We start from the raw sequence: 24,621 nt of genomic DNA, 5'->3' as shown, positions 1-24,621 counted from the left end.
TTTTTCCTTCCCCACAGCATGTGCTCACAGACGCGCGGGCCAGATCTACTGGGGGACAGGCAGGGACACGTATTGTTTTTGCTCCTGCTGCATCCACTCACAGTCACACAAGCTATGGCACCTGCTGTTTCTACTCTTGCAGCGACCGCTCACAGGCGTGCACGCCGGGGTGAGGATCCGTGCCTCGGATCGCTGCTGCCAGGGATTAGGGGGCTGCTCTCCTAGTTCCACTGCCTCCCAGGAGTCCAGTCCACCCACCTTCAGATATATAGATGCATGGATCCCTCAGGTGTCCTCTTGCGCTGTATAAGGAATCCTCTGTTGGTCAGTGGATGTCCAATTGGTTGTAACTTAGAGGGGAGAGACAAAGGGAACAACTTCCTCTACCATAATGCTGAAGTCGCCATGTGTATTAAGCTGTTTTTGGAATGAGCTGGCAGCAGGACACGGGATGTAGCTGGGGGAAGGTGGTGTCCCCCCACTACCTGGCTCTGCTGCCAGAATCCAGAAGAGGGGAGCTAGGGCGCATGGGCCAGTGGACAATGGGGAGTCAGAGAGGCCAGCATCCCAGTCGAAGGGCAGGTCGGAGGGCAGACAGAGGCGGGCTCCACCTCAGCTCACTCACACTCTGCCTGTGGTCTGAGTCTCTTTGTACCAGCCATCCCTGCACCTCCCTCACCTCAGCCCCTCACCCCAGGACCATTCAGGCTCCTCCTGCACCCGTGGGCACTGCACACCCTTCAACTGTCCATCACAGGCTGTGTTGTCCCCCCCCCAGCTGGGAAGAATCTCTCTAGCCAGTGCCCCAGAATCCCGTTCTGCAACAACAGTTCTTGTCACAGTCAGCTTAGGGTAAGAACTACCCAGGAGGGCGGGATCTGGGTCCAATTCACCCCTGTGCCCCCCACCCAGCACATGCACACCCTCCTTCCACCCCAGGTCTGCTGAAATAAACCCAATACAGATGAGCCATCAGTGGCCAGTGGGTCAGGACTGTGTTGGTCAGACCCCCCCGCCCCACAGCCTGACACACTCCAGAGATGGCCAGATCCACCTGAGCTGCAGCCAGAGAGGCATCAGGAGTGGGGCTCAGTGGGATTCCCCAGGGGCCACCACAGCCAGGAGTCCAATGGCCTTCTACCCCTCTGCACTTGTAGCACAGTCTCCATGTGATGCCAAAGAGTGTGAGAATGGTGGCCAGTGCCAGGTGGAGGGCAGCTCTGCAGTGTGCGTGTGCCAGGCCGGCTACACGGGTGCAGCCTGCGAGACGGGTGAGTGGCCTGCCCTTGGGCATGGAAGGGCATGGGCAGGGGTGGTACTGAGAGAGGAAGAGGCTCCTGCCTGACCAGACACCAGATGCAGGATGGTCAAAGTCTGGCTCAGAGCCAAGCTCTCACCTCTGCTGCCCCCAGATGTGGACGAATGCTTCTCTGGCCCATGCCTGAATGGAGGGTCATGTGTTGACCTGGTGGGGAATTTCACCTGCCTGTGCACAGAGCCCTTCGAGGGACCTCGCTGTGAGACAGGTAACGGGCATGTGCCCACAGCCCCCATAGGTGACAGCAATCTTGTGCAGTCACTGCCCCCTTTTCCTTACTGTCCAGCTCAGCCCCACTTCTGTCTCAGGGTGGGGGGAGGTCTTCGCCCTCTCCCTGCTTCCCAGCTCTTCCTGTGCCAGCCTGTCTCCTGGGCCAGAGATTGCGGGGGAAACTGGAAGCATGACCAACATTCTGGTTTGGGCTCTGCCACCCACGTGCTGTGTGAGGCTGAACAAGTTTCTGCCCCTCTGTGAGCCTGGTCTCCATCTGTAAAATGCAAGGATGGATGACCACAGTCTCAAGGCCCCTTTTCCTGCTTGGGAGATTCTTGGCTTTTTAACATCTTTCCTTCTTTCAGAAAGAAAACTGACCTTTGCTACATGTGATGAAGTCTGGTGGTTCCTATTTTGTTTCATGTTGTTTTAAATGCTGGTTATGACTCACTAGATCAATTAAAAGACTAACTAGATTTTATGACCCACAGAATAAATTCAGGGCTTTAGTGTATGACATTGTCCCAACCTCCAAAGACCTCAGCCCCCTGTGCCGGTGACAGCTGTGCCCACGTCTTCCCAGGGAGATGCTCAAGACAAACTAGTCGGATTAGTTTGAGTCTAAAAACTTAAGAAGGAAATTACATTTTACCCGTAAGTAAGACATAGCCGGACGCTGTGCCCTCCCTCAGTCTTTGGGTCCGATGGCCACATGCAGGGCGGGCTGGGTCCCGCAGAGAAGGTGAGGCTCCACGGTGCAAAGGGGATGAGTGGCAAACTTATTGTTTGGTTGTTAAAATCACTGCGATGTGTCACAGGCCACCTTGCCCAGATTGTTATCTGAATATCCATGTGTTTAACTAGAGTCATGTCAAAAAACAGATACATCATTTCAAAAGAATTTGCAAAGAAACCACGTTTTATACAGAAGAATAATGCAAATGAAAGCAAACAATAAGAAACAACAGAACTGACACTTCTACCCCTAATATAAGCTCATTAGCCACATTACAAGGTATAGACCTTGACATTCTAATCAGATCCAACAGGAGGTTGGCCAAAGATTGGAGATTATTTAAAAAAAAAGTATCTAGTCTTCCGCTTCTTGCCAAGAAGGATTAACTGCTCCAGGAATTTCCCTCTCACCATCAATAACTAGAAAACCAGACAAAATACATGAAACAACTGTTTTCAGCCATTGGACAACAGACAGCACAGGACTGTCCTCCCTGAGAGAAGGGAGTGAAATGAGGTGAGCCCTACAGTTGCCCCGATTCTGCCTGGGGGCAGTTTCCAGGCTGCTCTGCATTGAGGGGATCCAGACCCCAGCTGTCCCTCTGAGCCTCGGAGTCAAGCAGGCAGAGGTTCCAGTTTAGTGGCTGAAATTTGGGGCAGAACGTCAGTGGGCATAGAGCTACTAAGGGCGGGGGCGGGAGCATGTGAAGGTCTGCAGAGGGACCCCTGAACCTTCGCTCAGTACAGCATGGGGAGGTGAGGTCCACTCAGCCGGGGAAAGAACCACGAGAAGCAACGAGTCAAACAACTCCTGGGACTCAGACAGAGCTGGGAGTAATTCACCTCTATACCAGCTAGAGTGGAGAGAGCTCTTCATACTCAGGGCCACGACTGAGTGGAGTCCTTACTGGGGTATCACCTTAGAAGTGGGGATAGATGCTAAACTAAAGGCTAATCTGACCTGTGCTAACAAATCTTAAATGAAAGTTTGAAAGGACCAAACTACCCCAAGTAATTTAACCATATGCCAGAATAAAATCCTACACTCTTTAAAGGAATATAGCAAAATCCAGGACCCCAAAATATACAATAAAAAATTATCAGGCGTATAAAGAATTAAGAAAATATGACCCACCACCAGGAGAAAAATAGATAATAGAAACTGATATCAGAAATGACAGAGACGATTGAATTAGCAGATACAAACATTAAATCACCTATTATGAATATGCTCTATATGCTCAAGACTGTTGAGGAAAAAGAACACAATGAGAAGTAGAAAATAAAAAAAGAAAATTCTAGAAATGAAAAGTGTATCTGAATTTTTAAAATACGCTGGATGGTATTAACAGCAGGTTAGACATTGCAGAAGGAAATGTCAGTGAAGTTGAAGAGAGAAATATAAACAATTCAACATGCAGCACAGAAAGAATAAGACTCAGAAAGGACAGCCCTTCAGTGATGTGTGGAACACATATCAAGGAATCTAGTGTATGTGTATGTGGAGCCCCAGGAGGAGAGAGGGGGCTAGAGGGGTACAGAAAAAGTATATGAAAAATATAATAGCCAAATGTTTTCTAAATTTGATGAAAACTAAAACCCACATATCCCAGAAAGGCATGAAGAAAACCACACAAAGCCACCTCATAATCAAATTGCTGAAAACCAATGACAAAGAGAAAATCTTAAAAGCAGCCAGAGGAAGAAGACACATTACGTACAGAGAAACAAGAATGATAACAGACTGCTCATCAGAAACAGTGCAAGCCAGAAGATGGTGAAGAACCATCTTCAGAATCCTGGGGGAAAAAGCTACCAACTTGGTATAGTATATACCCAGAAATCCTAAAACTACTCAATCCAGAAGGCAGGAAAAGAAGAAAAAAGGAACAAGGAGAACTGAAACAAATAAAAACCAACAGCAAGATGGTACTTACATTAAAATATAAAATGGTTAAACACACCAATTAAAAGACAGAGATCGCCAAATTGAATTGAAAAGCAAGACCCAACTACATACTGTCTACAAGAAATCTACCATAAATATGAAGACACAGAGAATGCTACAGTAGTGGAATGGGTTACAGTTCTGGGTAAGCTAGAGCAAGCACACTCTGCCCTGTCTCTCCCACCGAATGCAGCTGAACATCGGGACAGGAGGCACAGAGGAGCTGTCTGAGGACTGTGGAAGTGAACAGTAGCAGGTGGATGGGGGACGAAGACCAACCTTGGAAGTACCACAGAGCCAGTGGTGAGTTACCATGTTTTCCCCTGGTGTCGCCCTGTGCCTGGACTCAAAGCAACCCAATAACCATAAGTGAGCATCAGCAAGAGCAAAAAGAGAGCTCCAGGAGAAGCCTGCAGTCAGTCCTGGGGTCCAGGGGAAGCCTCCAGTCAGGCCTGGGATCCAGGGGAAGCCTCCATTCAGGCTCGGGGTCCAGCGTAAGCCTCTAGTCAGGCTCGGGCTCGAGGGGAAACCTCTAGCTAGGCTCAGGATCAAGGAGAAGCCTCTAGTCGGGTTCAGGATCAAGGAGAAGCCTCTTGTCAGGCTCGGGATCCAGGGGAAGCCTCTAGTCAGGTTCGGGATCAATGAGAAGCCTCTTGTCAGGCTCAGGGTCCAGGGGAAACCTCCAGTCAGGCTCGGGGTCCAGGGGAAGCCTCTGGTCAGGCTCAGGATCAAGGAGAAGCTTCCAGTCAGGCTCGGGATCCAGGAGAAGCCTCTAGTCAGGCTCGAAGTCCAGGGGAAGCCTCCAGTCAGGCTCAGGGTGCAGGGGAATCCTCTCTTCAGGCTCGGGGTCCAGGGGAAGTCTCTAGTCAGTCGTGGGGTCCAGGAGAAGCTTCCAGTCAGGATGGGGATCCAGGAGAAGACTCTAGTCAGGCTAGGGATCCAGGGAAGCCTCCATTCAGGCTCAGGGTCAAGGGGAAGCCTCTAGTCAGGCTTGGGGTCTAGGAGAAGCCTCTCTTCAGGCTGGGGCTCCAGCAGAAGTCTCTAGTCAGTCACGGGGTCCAGGTGAAGCCTCTAGTCAGTCGTGGGGTCCAGACAAAGCCTCTCGTCAGGCTCGGGGTCCAGGGGAAGCCTCCAGTCAGGCTCGGGATCCAGAAGAAGCTTCTAGTCAGGCATGGGGTCAGGGGAAGCCTCTAGTCAGGCTCGGGGTCCAGAAGATGCCTCTAGTCAGGCTCAGGATCCAGTAGAAGCCTCTAGTCAGGCTGAGGTTCCAGGGGAAGCTTCTAGTCAGGCTTGGGATCCAGGAGAAGCTTCTAGTCAGGCTCGGGACCCAGGAGAAGCCTCCAGTCAGGCTCGGGATCCAGGGGAAGCCTCCAGTAGCCTCAGGGTCCAGGAGAAGCCTCTACTCAGGCTCAGGGTCCAGGGGAAGCGTCTAGTCAGGATTGGAGCCTAGGAGAAGCCTCTGTTCAGGCTCAGGGTCAGGGGAAGCCTCTATTCAGGCTGGGGCTCTAGCGGAAGTCTCTAGTCATTCGCAGGGTCCAGGGGAAGCCTCTAGTCAGTCGTGGTGTCCAGGCAAAGCCTCTAGTCAGGCTCGGGGTTGAGGGGAAGCCTCTAGCTAGGCTCAGGATCAAGCAGAAGCCTCTAGTCAGGCTCGGGATCCAGGGGAAGCCTCTAGTCAGGTTCAGAATCAAGGAGAAGCCTCTTGTCAGGCTCGGGGTCCAAGGGAAGCCTTTCGTCAGGTGCTCAGGATCCAGGGGAAGCCTCTAGTCAGGCTCGGGGTCCAGGGGAAGCCTCCAGTCAGGCTCGGGGTAAGGGGAAGCATCCAGTCAGGCTCAGGATCCAGTGGAAGCCTCTAGTCTGTCACGGGATCCAGGGGAAGCGTCTCATCAGATGTGAGCAGCAGGACTGACAGAGGCAGAGATGGAGGGCCCCCTCAGTTCCCTAAAACTGAGGGGGCCCTTCCTCCCCAGCTGGCAGTACTATGTCTTCACAAGGTGGGCACTCCTATTGTCCCTTTCTCTCTCCTCCCACCACTTGGCCCCAGACATGAGTGCAGTCACAGGAAGTAAGTAGCAAATGGGACAATTAAAGCCCCAGCTTTCTTGCTTGAGGACTAGAAATGGCAGCCCCAGAGCACTGGAAATTCCTGGGGAGACTGTGGAGAGCGAGATCTTGGGACAGCCATTGCATAGTGTTACTTATGAACTCCTGAGCTCTCTCCAGTTGGGCATTGTAATCTGACCCAAAATATTTTTTAAAATATCATTTATACTTCTCCCAAGTTGAAAGACTTAGGTGTAAATCTAATAAAACATGTTTAGGACTTTTATGCCGAAAACTACAAAATGCTGGTGAAAGAAATCAAAGAAGATCTAAGTAAATGGAAAGACATGTGTTCATGGATTAGAAGACTCAACATAGTAAATAGATCCGTTCTCCCCAAATTGACCGATAGATTTAACAGGATCCCAATCAAATGTCAGCAGGGTTTTTTGTAGCTATAGACAAGCTGGTTCTAAAATTCATAGGGAAAGGCAAAGGAATTAGGATAGCCAAAGCAATTTTGTAAAATAAGAATAAATTTGAGGAATCACACCACACAGTCTTAAGACTTACTATAATGCTGCAGTGGTCAAGACCATGTTGTCTTGGCAAAGAGACTGGCATATAGATAATGGAACAGAAGGGAAGGTCCAGAAATAGACCCACATAAATATGGCCAATTTTTTGAAAAAGGTAGAATAGCAATTCAATGGAGAAAGGATAACCTTTTCAATAAATGGTGTTGTAACAGTTAGACATCCTTATGCAGAAAATGAACTTCAGCCTAAACTTCACACCTTATACAAAGACTAACTCAAAATGAATCACAGACCTAAATGGAAAATGGAAATCTATAACATTTTAAAAAGAAAACATAGGCGAAAAATCTTTGTGACCTGGGGTTAAGCAATGAGTTCTTAGATAAAACAGCAAAAGCATGATCCATCAAATAAAAAATAGATAAACTGGACTTCATCAAAATTAAAAACATTTGCTGAAAGCCATGGTTAAGAGAATGAAAAGACAAGCTACAGACTGGGAGAAATGTCAAAACTCATACCTGACAGGGGAGTGGTATCTAGAATACAGAAAGAACTCTCCAAGCTCAACTGTGAGAAAACAACCCACTGAAAAATGGACAAAAGACTTGAACAGACACTTAACCAAAAAGGATATGTGGAAGGCAAATAAGCAGATGAACAAATGTTCTTATTTGTCATTATCATTAGCTATTGGTGAAATGCAATTAAAGCCATGACAAGATGCCACTGCAAACCTATTAGAATGGCTAAGATAAAAAACACTGACCTGGTAGGAACACAGAACGAGATTCCCACATATTGTTGGTGGGAATGCCAAGTGGTTTAGACACTCTGAAGACAGTTTGGCAGTTTTTCATAAGGTTAAACATATAATATGACCCCACAATCCCATTCCTAGGTATTAATCCTAAAGAAATGAAAACTTATGTTCACACAAATGTTTATAGCATGTCTATAATCGCCAAAAACTGGGAACCCAAATCTCCTTCACTAGGTGAGTGGAGAGACGAACGGTGGTAGCTCTCTATGATGGAATACCACTCAGTCATAAAAAGGACTACTTACAGAGACAACTGTGACAGATCTCAGAGGCACTGTGCTGAGTGAAAGAAGTCTTGAAAGATGACGTGCATTTGGGGCCACTTCTCTGGCATTCTTGAAAAGACAGAACTATCGTGGTGAACAGCTCACTAGTTGCCAGGGGTCCAGGAGCACAGGGAGTCTGGGACCCTGAAGAGATGGAACAAAGGAGTCTTTTGGGTTGATGGAAAGTTCTGTATCCTGATTGTGGTGGGGGTCAGACAAATCTACACCTGTGTTAAGAATCATAGAAGTGTACAAACAAAAGTCAATTTTACTATACTTTAATTTAAAAGATAAATTCTAGAACTACACAAAGAAATTGAACATCTAAAACATGACTCGACTGGCACACACTGAACAAGAGAAGCTGGCTGTGTTCATAGCAGACAGATTAACCTAGGACAGGAATTGGGCAGGAATGGAGAGGAACCTTGTATAATGGCAAAGGGGTCGATTCATCAAGAAGACATAACAACTGTAAATATACTTGCACCTATTAACAGCTACTAACAGGAAGCAAATGTCATGAAGCAAAAGCTGACAAAACTAGAAGGAGAAACAGATCCGTAATTACAGGTGGAGATTTCAACACTCCTGTCTCAGTAATTCAGAGAACGTGTAGACAGAAATCTTGAGGACGTGGAAGAGCTGACAGCACTGTCAGCAGCCTGGCTGGACTGATATCTACACTCATTCTTTCCAAGTGCTCATGGAGCATTCACCATGATGGACCATCCTAAAGGTCACAAAATAAGGCTCGATAATTGAAAAGGATCGTGTTCTCTGACCACAGCAAAATTAAACTAGAAATCACAACAGGAAGATATCTGGACAATCCCAAACATTTTGCTAACAAAGATGCTTGATCAGAAACGCTTGGCAAGCTCTGGCCTCGCTAGGCCCTTCGGTCCACCTGTGGGGCCCCCTTCTTGCTCTTGCTCAGCTCATTCTGCTCCAAAGAGGGAGCTGGGGGTGGGGAAGGGAGTGCGGGGCAGCCAGAAATCAGTTTCCAGAACATAGGCCTTGGGCTTCAGTTCTACTTAGCACTGAGAACAGAGGTTAAGACCCCATTGCTGTGTGCTGTGGGGACTGGGCAGGGAGGCCAGCCCTCCTCCTTGGCCCTCAGCCTCATTCTCCCCATGCTCTCTGCATGGCCTCTGGTGACCACTGCCTTTCTTGCAGGAAGCCACACAGGGCCCAACGCCTGCCTCTCAGCCCCTTGCCAGAACGGGGGCACCTGCGTGGATGCAGATCAGGGCTACGTGTGCGAATGCCCCGAAGGCTTCATGGGCCTCGACTGCAGGGAGAGTGCGTCTGGGCCGGGGCTGGTGGGGCTGGTGGGACTGCAGTCCCAGGGCTGGGGCCTCCCATGGGTTTGCATGCAGGAGAGCAGGTGGGTGTGTGCGCATACGCCCACGAGAGAGAATGTGTGAGTGTGTGTCAGTGTGAGTGAGCGGGGGAGGGGGGCGTACCCCACAGTTTTTATGGGAAGGTGGCCAGGAGCAGGGCAGGGTCAGGAGAGGGCCCACCTCCCAGCACCCCACATTGAAGGCTCCTCTGTCTCCCTGTGGCAGGAACCCCCGACGACTGTGAGTGCCGCAATGGTGGCAGATGCCTGGGGGCCAACACCACCCTCTGTCAGTGCCCCCCAGGCTTCTTTGGGCTCCTCTGCGAATTTGGTAGGTGCCCAGGAAGCACCGTTCCCACCCTGCCCCTGAGCATCCCCAAAACCAGAGTGTAAATGGTGGCATTGGCCTGGGCCTCAGGTCCAGACACTCGACCACTGATCCTGTGATCCCCTCACCCCGACCCCAGGAGGGGCTGTCCACAAGACTGCCTGAACCTTGTCACCCTGGCAGGATCACTGGGTCTTGGGCAGCCCAACCCTTGTCAAGGATACGAGGTCCCCAGGTAGACATGAGATGGGGCTTCTTCCTTTCCCTGCAGAAGTCACAGCCACGCCCTGCAACATGAACACACAGTGCCCGGATGGGGGCTACTGCATGGAGTATGGTGGGAGCTACCTCTGCGTCTGCCACACCGACCACAACGTCAGCCACTGTGAGTGAGGCTAGGGGTGTGCACACCGGCTTGAGGGGCTGGGATTCCGCCCAGAAACCAGGGAAAGGGTGAAAGCGGTGGGCACAGCAGGCAGAGGGCCTGCGGGTGGGTGTACCTCCCTCCGTGTCCTCCCCTGTGATACGGCCGGCCGTATCTACCAGGCTCTGTGGGAAGAAGCCCGCAGTGGAACAGTGCCTCTGGACGCGTACAAGGCACTGTGCCGGGCATTCCTGAAGCCCCTAGCTTAGCTATTAAAATAGTAATGCATGCCTAATTAAGTGTGTGTGATTAAATATGCCCACCACCATGTATTGTTAGTGTGTAGATAATGACTTACATGGCAATAACATGTGACGTTCATGGTGGTGGTGACACCAGGACCTTTGTGGACCACAGCTCAGTCCAGCTCATAGAAGAGTCGGATGAATTCTGGCAAAATCAAAAATAAAAGAAATCCCAGGGAGGGGCCTTAGAGCCCGGTGTGAGGAATCCAGACCCCACAGAGTGTATTTTAAGTGGCCATGATTCCAGCCAGGATGTCAGGGTGACCCTGGCAGGCATGGCCCCACCAGCCTCTTGCTCGGGATGCGGTACCTGCTCCAGGGCTGCCCTCTGCCCCCGCAGCGCTGCCCTCACCCTGCGACTCGGACCCCTGCTTCAACGGAGGCTCCTGTGACGCCCACGACGACTCCTACACGTGCGAGTGCCCGCGAGGGTTCCACGGCAGGCACTGCGAGAAAGGTAGGGGGAGGGGAGGCGACTCTGCTTCTGATCACACGCAGTAACTTTTTTCAGTTACTCGTTCACGCTCTCGGGAGCGGGCTTGGCTCTGTTTCTGTGCTGGCCCCTCACCCTTTCAGCGGTTTTTGTGCTTCCTGGTTCTGTCCGTGGCCACCTGGTCAGTACTTTGCTTTCCTCAGAACAGGCTTCATTTCCTGCTCTGCATTTTTCCAAATGGATTTTAGAATCTATTTTTTTAAAAAATTCCTTAGGATTTTGTTAAATCTAACTCAACTTGGAGAATGTCAACATTTTACACACTTAGCCACTTCAGGATGTAAATATTCTTCCGTAAGTACATCGCAGGCGTCGTTGTCCTTGCCAGTGCCCCCAGGCCTGTCCCTTCCACACGGTTTGGCACAATGCTCAGGACTCTTTTCAGTGACCCATGCATCCCAGGCATCCCCTTGGTCAGAGCCCAGAGGCCAGCCTCCTGAGCCCACGGCCGCAGCCCATTCTCCTGGAGCTCTGTGCCAGGGCCATGTACATCCCTCTTGCCCTCCCACTGCTCTCACTTGTCCAGAGAACTGAGACCTCAGTTGCTTTACCTGGAAGCCTCTCCTGCTTTCACGGTGGCCCCTGAGGGCAGGTCCCTGGTGCTGTGACCCATGGAACCCCCGCCCCTGCAGGAGAAGGAAGGGGTTTCCAAAGAGAAGGGCCCACTGCTCAGTTCTCTGCACCTGCTGCCAAGGTCCTTCACCCTTGACAAAACTGTCCCAAAGCAGGGACATGGGGTGGCTGCTTTCAGGGGTAGAGTGGCCTGAACTTGGACATGTAGCCTGTGAAGTCTCTCAGTGTGTGGTGTCGGGGAAAGAGAAGGGCTGAGCACAGTGGGCAGTCCCCCCTCCTGCTGCACATTCCCCCCGAAGAACGTTGAGGGGGCCGAGAGTCTAAACTCCTTGCTGGGCCTGTGAAGGTTCAATGCCTGGAGGTGGGAGGACAGACGTGCCACTCAAGTCAGCCTTTAAATATGAGGATGTCTCCAGCACAACCCCAGGCCATGAGCTCCTCTGGGGTCTGAGAAGATGTTAGGACCCAGAGAAAATGTGTCTGCACCAGTACAGGTACAGAAAACACAGAAATCAATGGACTGCTGTGGATCACGATGTCGTGTCATGGCATCTGGGCTCCTCTGTGGTCAGAGGGCAGTTACCCGCTGTGCAGGAAGGAGGGGTGCAGGGTTTGCTGCGCCATGGGGCTGGCTCTCCATCAGGAAGGGCCCAGTGATCCATGGAACCTGAAGAGAGCATGGGCAGGCAGAGGGCCCCGAGGCCGAGTTGGGGTCTCCAGACTGCAAGTCCCGCCAGGGTGCCCCTGGCTGGCTCAGCCTCTGCTGCTGCAGGGGCTTAGCTGAGAAGCATGCCTGGGCCTGGATGTCCCCAGGCCCTGAGGACTAAGAAGACACGAGTGGGGTGTTGTGGGTGCTACAGGGCCAGCAGCCAGCCCTTGTTCACCGCTGTCTCTCTGTCCTTCCACACAGCCCGGCCACGCCTGTGCAGCTCGGCACCCTGCCGGAACGGGGGCACATGCAAAGAGGCAGGCGGCGAGTACCACTGCAGCTGCCCCTTCCGCTTCACCGGGAGGCACTGCGAGATCGGTGCGGCCCCCAGCCAGTGGTAGTCAGCCTGGATGGGGGGAGCTGGGCCCAAACCCAAGACCCCGCCCCAGCTGCCATGGGTCTGCTGGTCAGGAGCATCCCTGTGAAGGTCCCCCGCTCTGGGATGTCAGGGGAGCAGGGGGGTCAGTAGGTGGTGATTGCATGACACCTGACCCTGATGGGTGCCTTCTGCTTCCAGGGAAGCCTGACTCATGTGCCTCGGGCCCCTGTCACAACGGTGGCACCTGCTTCCACTACATCGGCAAATACAAGTGCGACTGTCCCCCAGGCTTCTCCGGGCGGCACTGTGAGATAGGTAAGGTGGGTGGGGCAAGCTAGAGATGGCATGGCCAGGTGGCTCCTCTGCAGACAAGAAGACAGGCCCAGTGGGGAGGGATGGCCCAAGCTGTGGAGGGGTGGGAGGCGGAGCTGGGCGCAGGAAGCAGGACACCACCATGCAGCCCAGAGGCCACTGTGATGGGTGATGGTGACCCCTTTGCCCTTGCAGCCCCCTCCCCCTGCTTCCGGAGCCCATGTGTGAATGGGGGCACCTGCGAGGACCTGGGCACGGATTTCTCCTGCCACTGCCCAGCAGGGTACACAGGACGCCGGTGCCAGGCGGGTGAGAGGGCCACGGGGGTCAGGGTTGGGGGCATGGGATTTCTTCCTAATCCCAGAGAGCAGAGCAGGGCTGGGCAGGGGGCTGGAGGGCGGGGGGAGAAGAAAAGGAAACCCCTAGACAGCCTGTCCTGGAAGTCAAGGCACTTTCACCCTGGGACGGGTGTGGGGAACAGGGGTCCCCAAGCCCTGTGGCCTGGTGGGGCAGAGGGCAGAGCAGTGGGGTGTCCCCGGGCAGGTGCCCCTAGGTACAGGACGGGGCTGCTGTGTCCTTGCAGAGGTGGACTGCGGGCCCCCTGAGGAGGTGAAGCACGCCACACTGCGCTTCAATGGCACCCGGCTGGGCTCAGTAGCCCTGTACTTGTGTGACCAAGGCTACAGCCTGAGTGCCCCCAACCACGTCCGAGTCTGCCAGCCGCAGGGTGTCTGGAGCGAGCCTCCCCAGTGCCACGGTGATGTGCGGGCCCTCTGGGGCGGGTGGGGCGGGTGGGCAGAGCCCCTGAGGCCCACACCCTCCTCACCAGGCCACACAGAGGAGCACAAAGGCTAGAGTGAGGACCCTGGCCCTTCCCCTTTGCCCCTCAGTCTCCTCCCCATGGTGATGACCAGTGCCGGCTCCACTCTGGACCGTTCACTGAGGGCTTCCCTGTCCTCAGAGCAGGGGCTCTGGCACTCACACACCCACTCTGCATGAAGCAGCTGAGGCCAGGAAGTGGCCCAAAGGCAGAGTCCTAAACAGACAGATCAGGGTTCAGGACCCACCTCCTGTTCCAGGCACCACCCAGACTTGTGGAATCGGACCGCTCCCGCAGCCACCTGAGGAGTGCTGCTCTAAAGAGCGTCTCTTCCTGGCTCCCACAGTGCCGGTATGCATGGCCTGGAGGCAGGGCTCCCCTTTGACTGATGCCCCCGGAGATGCGGCGGCGCTAACACAACTGCAAATGTATTGCATTAAGCCAAAGGATTCCAAATTCTGTGTGATGTTAAAACATCTTTCATGAAACAGGGATTTTAAACAAAGCAGCTTAGGGACAATGACAGCATCCCGAAATGTGTGGGGCACAGAACACATTACTATCTCCCAAATGCCCTACAAAGCCCAGTATACCCGGTGCACCCTACTCTGGTGAAGAGTTCTGGAATACAGGTGGGGACCACCTGATCTCCAGCATCTTTCCTTTACTCCTGTCCTTCCATGCCCCCAGGGCTAGTGATTACTGTCTGGGAGACCACCCCTCTCCCAGTGCTACTTCTCCCAACGTATCATCAGATAAGGAGCTGGTACCCCCAGGGAATGTGAGCTCACAAGCCAAGATATGAAGACACCTGGGAATTACACAAAAAATAATAAAAGTCCAAATGACATACACCATTGGGAGCAGAAGTATAGAAGACAGACTAAGAATATGAAATAAGCATGACAAGTGTACAGAAGTAAACATGGCACTGGCCATAAAAAACAGGATCAATAAATCATTTTTTAAAAAAAGAAAGAGGAATTAAGAGGATTGAAAACTATAATAGATGAAATAACAGACACAATCTGTAAATGGATACAGATGAAGACCAGGTTAATGAGCTGAAAGATCAGTCTGAGGAGTTTTCTCAGACAGAAGGAGAAAGCATGCAGAGATCAAACAGAAGACACAGGCACTGTGGGGGCAGAGGTGGAAGTGCCAACATGGAGAGAGCAGGAAGCCAAGAGTGAGAGAGAAAAATGGGACAAAACATCTGAGTAACTACGGAGCCAGATTCTCAGGATCACAGACAAACAACCACAGGGTGAAAGACCCCACAGAACATTAGGCAGGAGAAGAGAAACACATACTAGACACATTATGGTAAAATGTAAGAATATCAGAGCCAAACAGAAAAAAAATCTTAAATCATCCAGAGAGAAACAAGGAACAAGATTCGACAAAGGAACAAGAATCAGATCAGATTGGCACCTGACTTCTCAAAGGCAGCATCAGATGTAAGGTGATGAAATGATATTTTTAAACACTGAAGAGATCCATTCGGTTAGGATGTAAACAGTTACACGAGACCACCACTCTCACTGTAACATCAAGGAAATGCCAAACAACCTATAAAACCATATCTTTTAACCTATCAGAGAGCTGAGGATGCAAAGAAATTTAGACGAGCCCTTCCTGGGTGAAAAAGACTTGTTGGCTGCTGTCATCCCAGGAGCAGACCCACCTGGGCAGCGTACTTTGAGGGGCTGGGAAAATCCAACCGAGCTTTTAATGGCTGTGTGGGCACGCAGGACAGAGGGAATCAGGAGTAGCAGGAACAGAGCAAGTCCTCAGCGCCCACCAATTCTCCCCCACATGATCTTTGCTGAGCACATGGGAAGCGAGGGGCTGCTCTGGAAAGCAGAGAGAGATTCCATAGTCTCACAAGGCTGAGATCCCAAGTCCAGCAGAAGGGAGAGCCTGCTCCATCCCTCAAGCACTTAAAACCAATCGGGACCTGAAACTAACTAGAACCGTGCCCCACCCCAGCCCAGCTCTCCTCCTGATGCTCAGAGACGAGCTCCTCAGCCTAGCTGCCTGACAGAGAATAGAGCATGCCCATCCTGGGGTAGGTATCTTCTACTTTGGCCTCTGTCCTTGAATACACTATGTCTGCAGAGCAAGAAATTATGAGAATAATACAATCTTGAGAAAAGAAACAGTTGATAGAAACAGGCCTACAGATGCCCCACCTGTTGGTATTAGCAGACAAGGACTTTAAAATAGCCATTAAAGAACAGAGGGGCAAAACAAAGGAGAAAATAGAAACTCGAGCAGAGGGAAGAAGACTTTTAAAAGTAACAAAATAGAAAATGCAACATCTGAAATGAAGAGTAAACTGGATAGGCTTACCAACAAAATAAATGCAACGAAGAAAAAGTCATACAACTCAAGGACAGGTCGACAAAGTTATCCAAACTAAAGATCAGAGAGAAAAAATGAATTGTGAATTATTAATAAAAGAGTATTTTTAAAAAAACAATGGAGCATCAGAGATCTATGGGACAATATCAAACAAACAAGTACATAATTGGAGTCCAAAAAAGAGAGGACAGAATGGGCAAAAGAAATTTTGAAGAGATAATGATTGAGCATTTTCTAAAAATGAGGAAATACATCAACCCACAAATACAAGAAGCTCAACAAATAACAAGCAGGATAAATATTGAACTTAAGACCTAAAAATTCTTATCCAGTCAAATTGTTATTCAAACGTGAAAGCATAATAAAAAATATTCTCATGCAAATACAGCCTCAGGTGCTTACCCAAAAAAAAGGTCACTTTTCGGAGGGAGTACTCAAATAATAAGCTAAACCCAGAATATTCTGTAAGCAGTAAGAGAAGGGAGAATTATCAAATACCATAGTAAAGTCTGTCACTGTGTGAAAGGAGAAAGAAAAAAAAAGCAGAAAAAAGTGGCACAAGTTAAGGTTAAAAAGAATTGTGACAGAAAAACAAATATGAATGGACTAAACTCTCCAGGTAAAAGACAGATTGCCAGATTTATTAAAAACAAAACAAGCTGTATGCTCTTAGAAGAGACATTCCTAAAGCATAAGGACTTAGAGAGACAAAGTAAAAGCACAGAAAATATCAGGTGAATGCAAATCAAAACAGAGCTGGTTTAGCCACGTTGTATCAGACAAAATAGACCGCAACGCACAAAGTATCACTAAGGATGGGGAGGGTCTCTCTCAGTGACAACTGGTTCAAGTCACTAAGAAGGTACAACCATCACTAACATTCAAGCACCTGATAGAATAGTTTCAATGTGTGTAAAGCAAAAATTAGTATACTGTAGGAAAAAACTGACAGATTCACCATAATACGGGAAATTTTGAACCACCTCTCTGAATTAACTCAGAGTAAGGAGGCAAAAAAAATCAGCAAAAAGAGAGAAGATTTGAAAAATACAATTAATAATTTGAACTAATTCATTTTCTGAACACAAAAAAATAAGTTATTAAGAACAAGAAGATAAATTTTTAAATTTTCATGGTTAGATATTTTTAAATACACTCTGAAATAGCTCAAGGGTCAAAGAAGAAATCATATGGACAGTGAAAATACTTCTTAAATGAATAATAACGATCACTTGCTATATCAAAATTTGTGTGATGCAGCAAAAGCAGTGCTTCATGGGAAATTTATAGCCTTAAATACTCATATTAGAAAAGTTCAAAATTAATGAACTAAATGTCTGACTTCAGAAGTTAGGAAAAGAACAACAAATGATACTAAAGAATGCAGAAGGAAAGAGGGCAGCACAAGTACGAGCCATAATTAATGAATAGAAATCAAAGGTAAAAAGAAAAGATAAAGAAATACCAAAATTAGTTGTTTAAAAAGCCTACTAAAATGTACAAATCTCTATCAAGCCTGATCAAGAAAAACAAAAAGCACAAATAAAATCTTTATAAATGAAAAAGGTGACATAACCATAGATACAGCAAAGATTAAAAAGATAATAAGGAAATACTACCAACTAGTCTACACAAATAAATTTGAAAACTGAGGAGAAATGGACATGATATTCATAGAAAAATATAACTTACCAAAAATGACTCAAGGAAATATAGAAAGTCTTCATATTCCTATAACTATTTAAAGAAATTGAAACAGTAGTTAAAGCATTTTCCTACAAAGGAACACCAGGCGCAAACAGTGCTATGGTAAATTCTAACAAACTGACAAGAAACAGGTCGTTGCAGCACTATACAGGCTTTTCCAGAGAGTAGAAAATAAAGAATGTGTGCCAGCCCATTCTGTGAAGCCAGTATAACCTTGATACCACCACCAGATATGCACAGTTGGAGAAAGTAAACTCATGGGTCCATTAAACATGTGAACATAGATGCAGAAATTCAACAGTCCATAAAGACTATATACACCATTATCAAGTTGAGCTGTTAGCAAAAATAGTTTGATATTAGAAAAATCTGCTATATTATCCAATTGAAGGAGAAAAATCATATATAAGAACCCCAGTGAATGAATAATAAGCATTTGACAAAATTCATGTCCCTTCATGAAATAAATTCTTACCAAATAAGGAATTAAAAAGTACTTCCTTATCCAGAAAAAAAAAATAACACGATACACACACACCTCTAGTATGTGTGGTGTAAAATAAGATAAGATCTATTGGAGGGAAAATTTAAAAGAAGTAGCAGAGCCCACATCAGCGTCCAAGTGTTCACTGTCCCACAGAGAGGTGTGCTCAGGCCAGCACAGCGGGACTGGAAGCAGCACGTAAGCATGACAGTAACAGTCCACATTATAGAGGAAAGAGTACAGGTTGCATCAGGAGAGCTGTGGAACAATGAGCTTCCTTATCCTTGTTATAAAAGGGAAGGATCTGGGATTCAAAAGCTGTTCCACTGAACTGACTCAGACATGCTGAGCTACCAAGAGGGGGAGAGAAATTATGTTCTGAGGCAATTTTACTAGGTCTCTCCTCAAACCTAGAATAAACATTATCCTAAATAGAGAAACATTCCCCTTAAAATTGAGAATAAGACAAGGATGCCTGTTATCACTAAGTCTAATCAATATTATATTGGCAGTACTAGCCAATGCAATAAAGTAAGAAAAAGAAATTAAAGTCATGAAAATGCTAAAGGGGAAAGCAAAAATGTCAGTATTTGCTGCTGTTATGCTTGTTATGCTTTAATCTACTGGCAAACTACTGAAAATGACAAGAAATGTAACATGTTTAGTGGATAACAGTTATTATAACAAAATTAATTGCATTTTTGTATATCAACAACAAATTATAAAATCTAACTATAAAAAAGACATATACAGATAAAAGCAATGAAACCAAAAACTGGTTCCTTGAAAAGGTCAATAAAATTGATAAGCCTCTAGCTAGACTGACCAAGGGGAAAAGAAAAAGAAAAGCTAGCAATATCAGAATGAAAGAGGAGACATCACTGAAGATCCAGCAGTGTTTAAAGGGCATCAGGAGGATACTGTGAACAACTTTAGGCCAATATATCTAACAACTTAGAGAAAATGGATGAATACCTCAAAAGACACAAATTACCAGAACTGACACAAGAATAAATAGAAAATACGAATAGCCCTATATTTATTAAAGAAATTTAATTTTTAATTAAAAACCCTCTGCAAAGAAAATGGCAGGACCAGATTGTTTCACTGGTGAGTTCTATCAAACATTTAAGAAAGGAATACTCTATATGAACTCATTTAATGAAACCAGTATTGCTTTGACACCAAAACCAGAGACATTACAAAAAATGAAATTACAGACTAATAGTCTTCATGAACATAGACACAAAAATCCTGACAAAATATTACTAAATCAAACGCACTACTACATGAAAAAGGATAATGCATCATGACCAAGAGGAATTTATCCCCAGAACACAGGCTGGTTTAACATTTGAAAATCAGTAAATGTAATTCACTGTATTAGGAGATAAAGGAGAAAACCATATGATTATAAATAGATGCAGAAAAATCACTTGAAAATATTCAACTATTATTAAAACCTCTAAATAAACCAAGAGTAGAAAGGAATTTCTTCAACCTGACAAAGGGCATCCATGAAAAACCAGCAGGTAAGAAAACACTTAATGGTGAAAGCTCCCTGCTATAAACAGTAACAAGGCAAAGGTGTCCATTTCACCAATTCCTTCCTCCTTGTCCTGGAGGTCCTAGACAGTGCCATAGACAAGAAAAGGAAATAAAATGCATATGTATTGGGAAGAAAGAAGCAGAGATGACACGATCACGCACACAGAAAATCCTAAGAGAGTCTACAAAAGAAGCTGTACAGCTAACAAGTGAATTCAACGAGGTCACAGGATACAAGGTCAATATACAGAACCAATCATAGCAGAACCGATCCTATTTTCATATTCTAGCAGTGAACCCTTGAAAAATGAAACAATATTATGTACCATAGCATCAAACACCTAAATTTTTTACATGTGTGAAGCGAACTGTAAACATAAACATAAAAGCTAAAACTATAAACTACTAAAAGCAAGCATACAAGAATCTTGACGATGGCTGGAATGAAATAGGGATGCACTTGTAAGAGTACCATACTGGGCTCTACTTCTCACCAGGCACAACAGTTGCCTCCAGATGGATTAAGGACTTACATTTTTTTTTAACTATACAATTTTCTCTGGAAAATATAGGTTAATATTTTTTTGACCTTGAGGTAGGAAAAGATTCTTTAAGCCACAAAAAAGCACTAACTTTAAATGAAAAAAATGGACAAATTGACTATATAAAAATTGGGAACTTAAATTTATCTGCCTTGAAGAAGAAAATGAAATACAAGCTATAAACTGGGAGAAGATATATAGATATAGATAGATATATGACTAGTTTCAAGAATATATGAAGGACTCTATGAACCAATAAGAAAAGAATAATCAACCCAATAGGAAAATAGGCAAAACCCACGAGTAGGCATTTCATGGAAGAGGAGACACATAAAGGCAACAAACATAGGAAGAAATGTTCTGCCTCCTTGGTAACCAGTGAAGTGCGCATCAAGAACACAATGAGACACATTCAGTTGCCAAAACTTCCGAAGTCTAAAAGCCCATATGTTGGTGAGGATGTGGATCAACACAATTTCTCATAAATTGCTGGAGGAGGTGGAAATCAGTATAAGTCCTTTGAAAAGGATTTGGTAATTTGCCTATTGAGTTGACTGTTTATATAAACTGTGTCCCAGCAATTCCACTTCTAGGAATAAATCTAAGAAAAAGTTGCACATCTACACCAGGAGACATGAAAAAAATATACACAGAGGCATTTTTTTCCAATAGCAAAAAGTCTAGAACCAACCCAAATTCCCACCAAACAAGAATGGTAGAATGATATAATCACACTGTGGAATATTATACAGCAGTGAAAAGCAGTGACCCACAGTGACTCACAATAATATGGGCATATCTTATTAATATAATGTTGAGTGAGAAAAGTGTATGTATATCACAATAATCCATTAATAAAGTTCATAAATAGCAAAACCAAAACCATATAATGTTTAGGCAATTCATAAAAATTTAAAAACTAACTTAAAGAGGCACAGAGATGACAACCACAGAAATTCGTGTCACAAGGGATGAGGAAGTGCAAGTGACCAGATAAGCCAGTCAACATTCTAGTTCCCAGGCTGGGTACTGGCCCCCCGGAGTCATTATGTCACTACCATTTATTTATTTATTTACATCTTAAGCATTAAAATTAAACTTTTCTAAGTTGAACATTGCGAGTTTAGGACCAGGACCCCCAGTATGAAAAAAACCTGTGATGAATATTTTTAAATGAAGGACTCATCCTCAAATGTATTGGTTTCATACATGATTATTATGTTTTGACTTGGCAAGATTGGGCCTGTCCACCTGAGAGCCATTGGGATTAAGTCCCACAGTGTCTTCTGAGAGCCCTCAAGGTCATTATGAGCAGCCCTAGTCATTTCATAGACACCAGCGCAGCGCCAGGTCCCCGAGTCTGCTGTGTGCCCCCTCCCCTCCAAGAGTGCCCTCCCTGGATTCTGGCCTCTCCAGGCAGCAAGGGAATGTCATAGAATTATGTCCAGCTCCTCAGAACAAAACTAATTGATATCTGTCTTAACTTGGCTTCAAGCCATTGCCTCTAGTAATGGCCACCTTGCTTTATTCTTGGGCTCACTCCTGGCCCCGCGGGCTGGGCTCTCTCTCTCAGAAATCGACGAGTGCCAATCCCAGCCATGCCTGCACGGGGGCTCCTGCCAGGACCATGTCGCTGGGTACCTGTGCATCTGCAGTGCAGGGCACGAAGGAGCCCACTGTGAACTCGGTAAGAGGGGTCCCAGCCCTCCCTGTGGGTGGAGCCACAGCTCAGGCACCCTGGCCATGGGCCTGAGGCACTGGGGTTCCACTGGATGTGGTCACTTTGCTCCACCACTTGTCTCCCTTTGTTGTTCTCCGTCTGGTTGGGCACCGCCTGTTCCCTCAGGCCTCTGAGCTCTGACATCCAGGCAGCGGTTAATAAACATCTCTGCCTCTACCTCCCCGGAAGACTGAGAGCTCAGCTGGGAAACGCTGACCTCCACCCTCTTCTCCTGCCTCCTGCAGACTCTGGCCTTGGGAGCAGAGAAGGTGGGGTGTGGACAGGGCACGTCGTGCCCCTGACTCCTGGTCCAGGGCTCCAAGCCAGTGGAGGGAGGGGAGCCCTGCACCCCTCATGCCTGTGTGAGGCTCAAAGCCCTGAGACAGAGATGCCAGCCCAGGGAGGGTCAGGCCCAGGACATCCTGTGGGGGCCCTTCGAAGCCTGGGCAGTGAAGACAGAAACAGCGTGGGGGTCGGGGCTTGTTGGGCAGGCAGTGGAGGGGGCAGCTGAGAGGCTGAAGCCTCAGGGCACACACGGAATCCTGGGGGTCATGTGGGCCCATGCATGTTCTCTCTCTGCAGAGACGGATGAGTGCCAGGCACAGCCCTGCAGAAATGGAGGCTCCTGCAGAGACCTGCCTGGCGCCTTTGTCTGCCAGTGCCCCGAAGGCTTCACTGGGGTCCACTGTGAGATAGGTAGGAGCTGCGCCAGGGTGGGTCCCTGGTGCCCCCAGCCCTCACCCACATGGAGCACCCCAGACACCCCAGGCAAACCTGTTTTCAACAAGCGCAGACCCTGGGCCGCTCAAAGAGCAGAGGGGAGGGGACAGTTCCCGCCAGCCTGCTGGACAGGCCCCCTGGAGGGAGGGACCCCAAAGAGTAAGGGGTGAGGGGAGGGCTGGGCGCCCAACAAGGGGGAGGGCTTGCCCACTGCCCCCCCACCCGCCCAGCCGCTCTCCTGGCCTCCCCTTCCCTTCTTCCCGCTGTCCTCTCCTCCCTCCCCCAGACACCCCCTTGCGGCTCGGGCCGACTCTCTGGGTGTTCTCCAGAGGTGGACGCCTGCGACTCCAGCCCCTGCCAGCATGGAGGCCGGTGTGAGAACGGCGGCGGGGCCTACCTGTGCGTCTGCCCAGAGGGCTTCTTCGGCTACCACTGTGAGACAGGTAGGGCGAGGGCCGCCTGTGCCTCCTCCAAAGGCCCCTTCTCAGTCCTCACTGGCAGCCCCTCCTCTGGTCTCCCCTCAGTCCCATGACGCACCTCCCTAGCTCCCCCATCTCCTGCACTTACCCTCCCCAACAGCCCCACCTCACCGCGAGCAGACCCCTTCCAGCCTCACGTCCACTCTGGCTCCACGTCCAGCCTCACGGCCCTGCTGTCCCTGCACAGGCCAAGCTCTCGGCAGCCCAGGGTCCTGGCACTCGCTGTTCTTACATCTGGAATACTCTCCCCGATTGGCCCATGGCGGGGTCTCCTCAGGGATCATGTCCTGCCTGAAACATCCCCTGGACCAGGCCTTCCCTGACCACTGATCTGCAGGGAGGCCCCACCCATCACTTGATGTCCCAGCACGATTTTTCTCCTTTATAGTACTTAGCACTCTCTGAAATTGTCTCGTCAACACTTCCCCATCTTGCTGATCGTCATGTCCTTGGGAGGGGGGTGGCCTAACCTGTCTTGCTCCAGTGTCCCCAGCCCCCAAGCTGGGCCTGGCTGGCAGCACTCAGCTGTGTAGGGCTGCTGGGCTCTGGCCCTACCACAGGGCAGTGAAGGCTGCACTGGGGACAAGGCCTGTGACCCAGCAACTGCAAGGCACAGGGGCCTGCCTGGGGACAGACACAGTGGGAACTGGTTGTGGCCAGAGAGTCTGACTGCACAGGCAGGGGGCAGTGAGGGCATGCCAAGCACACAGGACAGTGGCTGTGACAGTAGGAGGGGCTTGCTGGTTGTTTGCAAGAGTCCCCTGTGGCTACCTGGGGACACTGTGGGCCCTGACGTGGCCTGGGGGGCTTGGGTGCACACTGGCACCCACAGCCTGGCAGAGAGGGAGGCCGTGGGGGGCCGGTGCTCTCAGCTGCCCAGCTGCTAGGTACCCCCGAGGAGGGGCCAGTGCTGTGCTCACCCAACCTCAAGTCCTCACCCACCTGGGGACCTTGGCCTGCCATGGTGGTGGGATGGCCTGGCCACACTTGCCCGGCCTTCCGGTGGGGCCTCTGGCAAGCCCTGCCCTCCCCCTCACCTCCCAAAAGCAGTGCTCATGATGGTACCACCCACCTCCACCCCACAAACACCCACGCAGGAACAACCCGTGCCCCCGGGAGCAAGGGCCCAGCCAGGGTGGAGAGCCTGGCGACACCCCCGTTTTCACTGCTGCTTTCCCTTCCCTCAGTGAGTGACCCCTGCTTCTCCAACCCCTGTGGGAGCCGCGGCTACTGCTTGGCCAGCAATGGGTCCCACAGCTGCACCTGCAAAGTGGGCTACACGGGCAAGGACTGTGCCAAAGGTGAGGTGGCAAGGGCACCAGCATGTGGACAGGGCCTCCCCTCCTCCCACAGAGGGCAGCAGATACCCCAGAGGACAGGCCAAATCTAGGCAGTTGCTTACCCAGGCTCTGCACGAGAAGCATGGAGGGGTAGATGAGCTCCCAGGAGGCACGTGCCCCCACCAGTGAGCCCCCCCCAGGAGGCACTGGCCAGAGACCAAATGAGCGCATTGTCGACACCACAAGCAGGCTCCCTGCCAGCGGTTGCCCACCTCCGCCCGGAGGCGAGCCAGGCCCGAGAGCTGACCAGGCGAGACACCTGAC

The 24,621-nt window shown here is 49.1% G+C and overlaps 1 protein-coding gene across 13 annotated transcripts in view; it reads left to right on the top strand.

Annotated features, from left to right (window-relative positions):
- SNED1 (sushi, nidogen and EGF like domains 1) overlaps window positions 1–24,621 on the top strand; it is an 80,228-nt gene that overhangs the window by 32,906 nt on the left and 22,701 nt on the right. For all 13 annotated transcript variants that reach the window (XM_070489186.1, XM_070489185.1, XM_070489182.1 and 10 more), the window contains exons 7-20: window positions 1,158–1,271; window positions 1,413–1,526; window positions 9,062–9,187; window positions 9,454–9,558; window positions 9,827–9,940; window positions 10,565–10,681; window positions 12,201–12,317; window positions 12,517–12,633; window positions 12,826–12,939; window positions 13,214–13,387; window positions 21,672–21,785; window positions 22,401–22,514; window positions 22,868–22,981; window positions 24,205–24,318. In XM_070489186.1, coding sequence (XP_070345287.1) covers window positions 1,158–1,271; window positions 1,413–1,526; window positions 9,062–9,187; window positions 9,454–9,558; window positions 9,827–9,940; window positions 10,565–10,681; window positions 12,201–12,317; window positions 12,517–12,633; window positions 12,826–12,939; window positions 13,214–13,387; window positions 21,672–21,785; window positions 22,401–22,514; window positions 22,868–22,981; window positions 24,205–24,318 — 1,668 coding nt within the window. The remainder of the gene's footprint in view (window positions 1–1,157; window positions 1,272–1,412; window positions 1,527–9,061; window positions 9,188–9,453; window positions 9,559–9,826; window positions 9,941–10,564; window positions 10,682–12,200; window positions 12,318–12,516; window positions 12,634–12,825; window positions 12,940–13,213; window positions 13,388–21,671; window positions 21,786–22,400; window positions 22,515–22,867; window positions 22,982–24,204; window positions 24,319–24,621) is intronic.

Source organism: Equus asinus, chromosome 19 (genome assembly GCF_041296235.1).
Source record: "Equus asinus isolate D_3611 breed Donkey chromosome 19, EquAss-T2T_v2, whole genome shotgun sequence".
In the NCBI taxonomy this organism is placed as follows: Eukaryota; Metazoa; Chordata; class Mammalia; order Perissodactyla; family Equidae; genus Equus; species Equus asinus.
The sequence above is the reverse complement of the archived record's forward strand: the minus strand, read 5'-3'. Positions and strand labels throughout refer to the sequence as shown.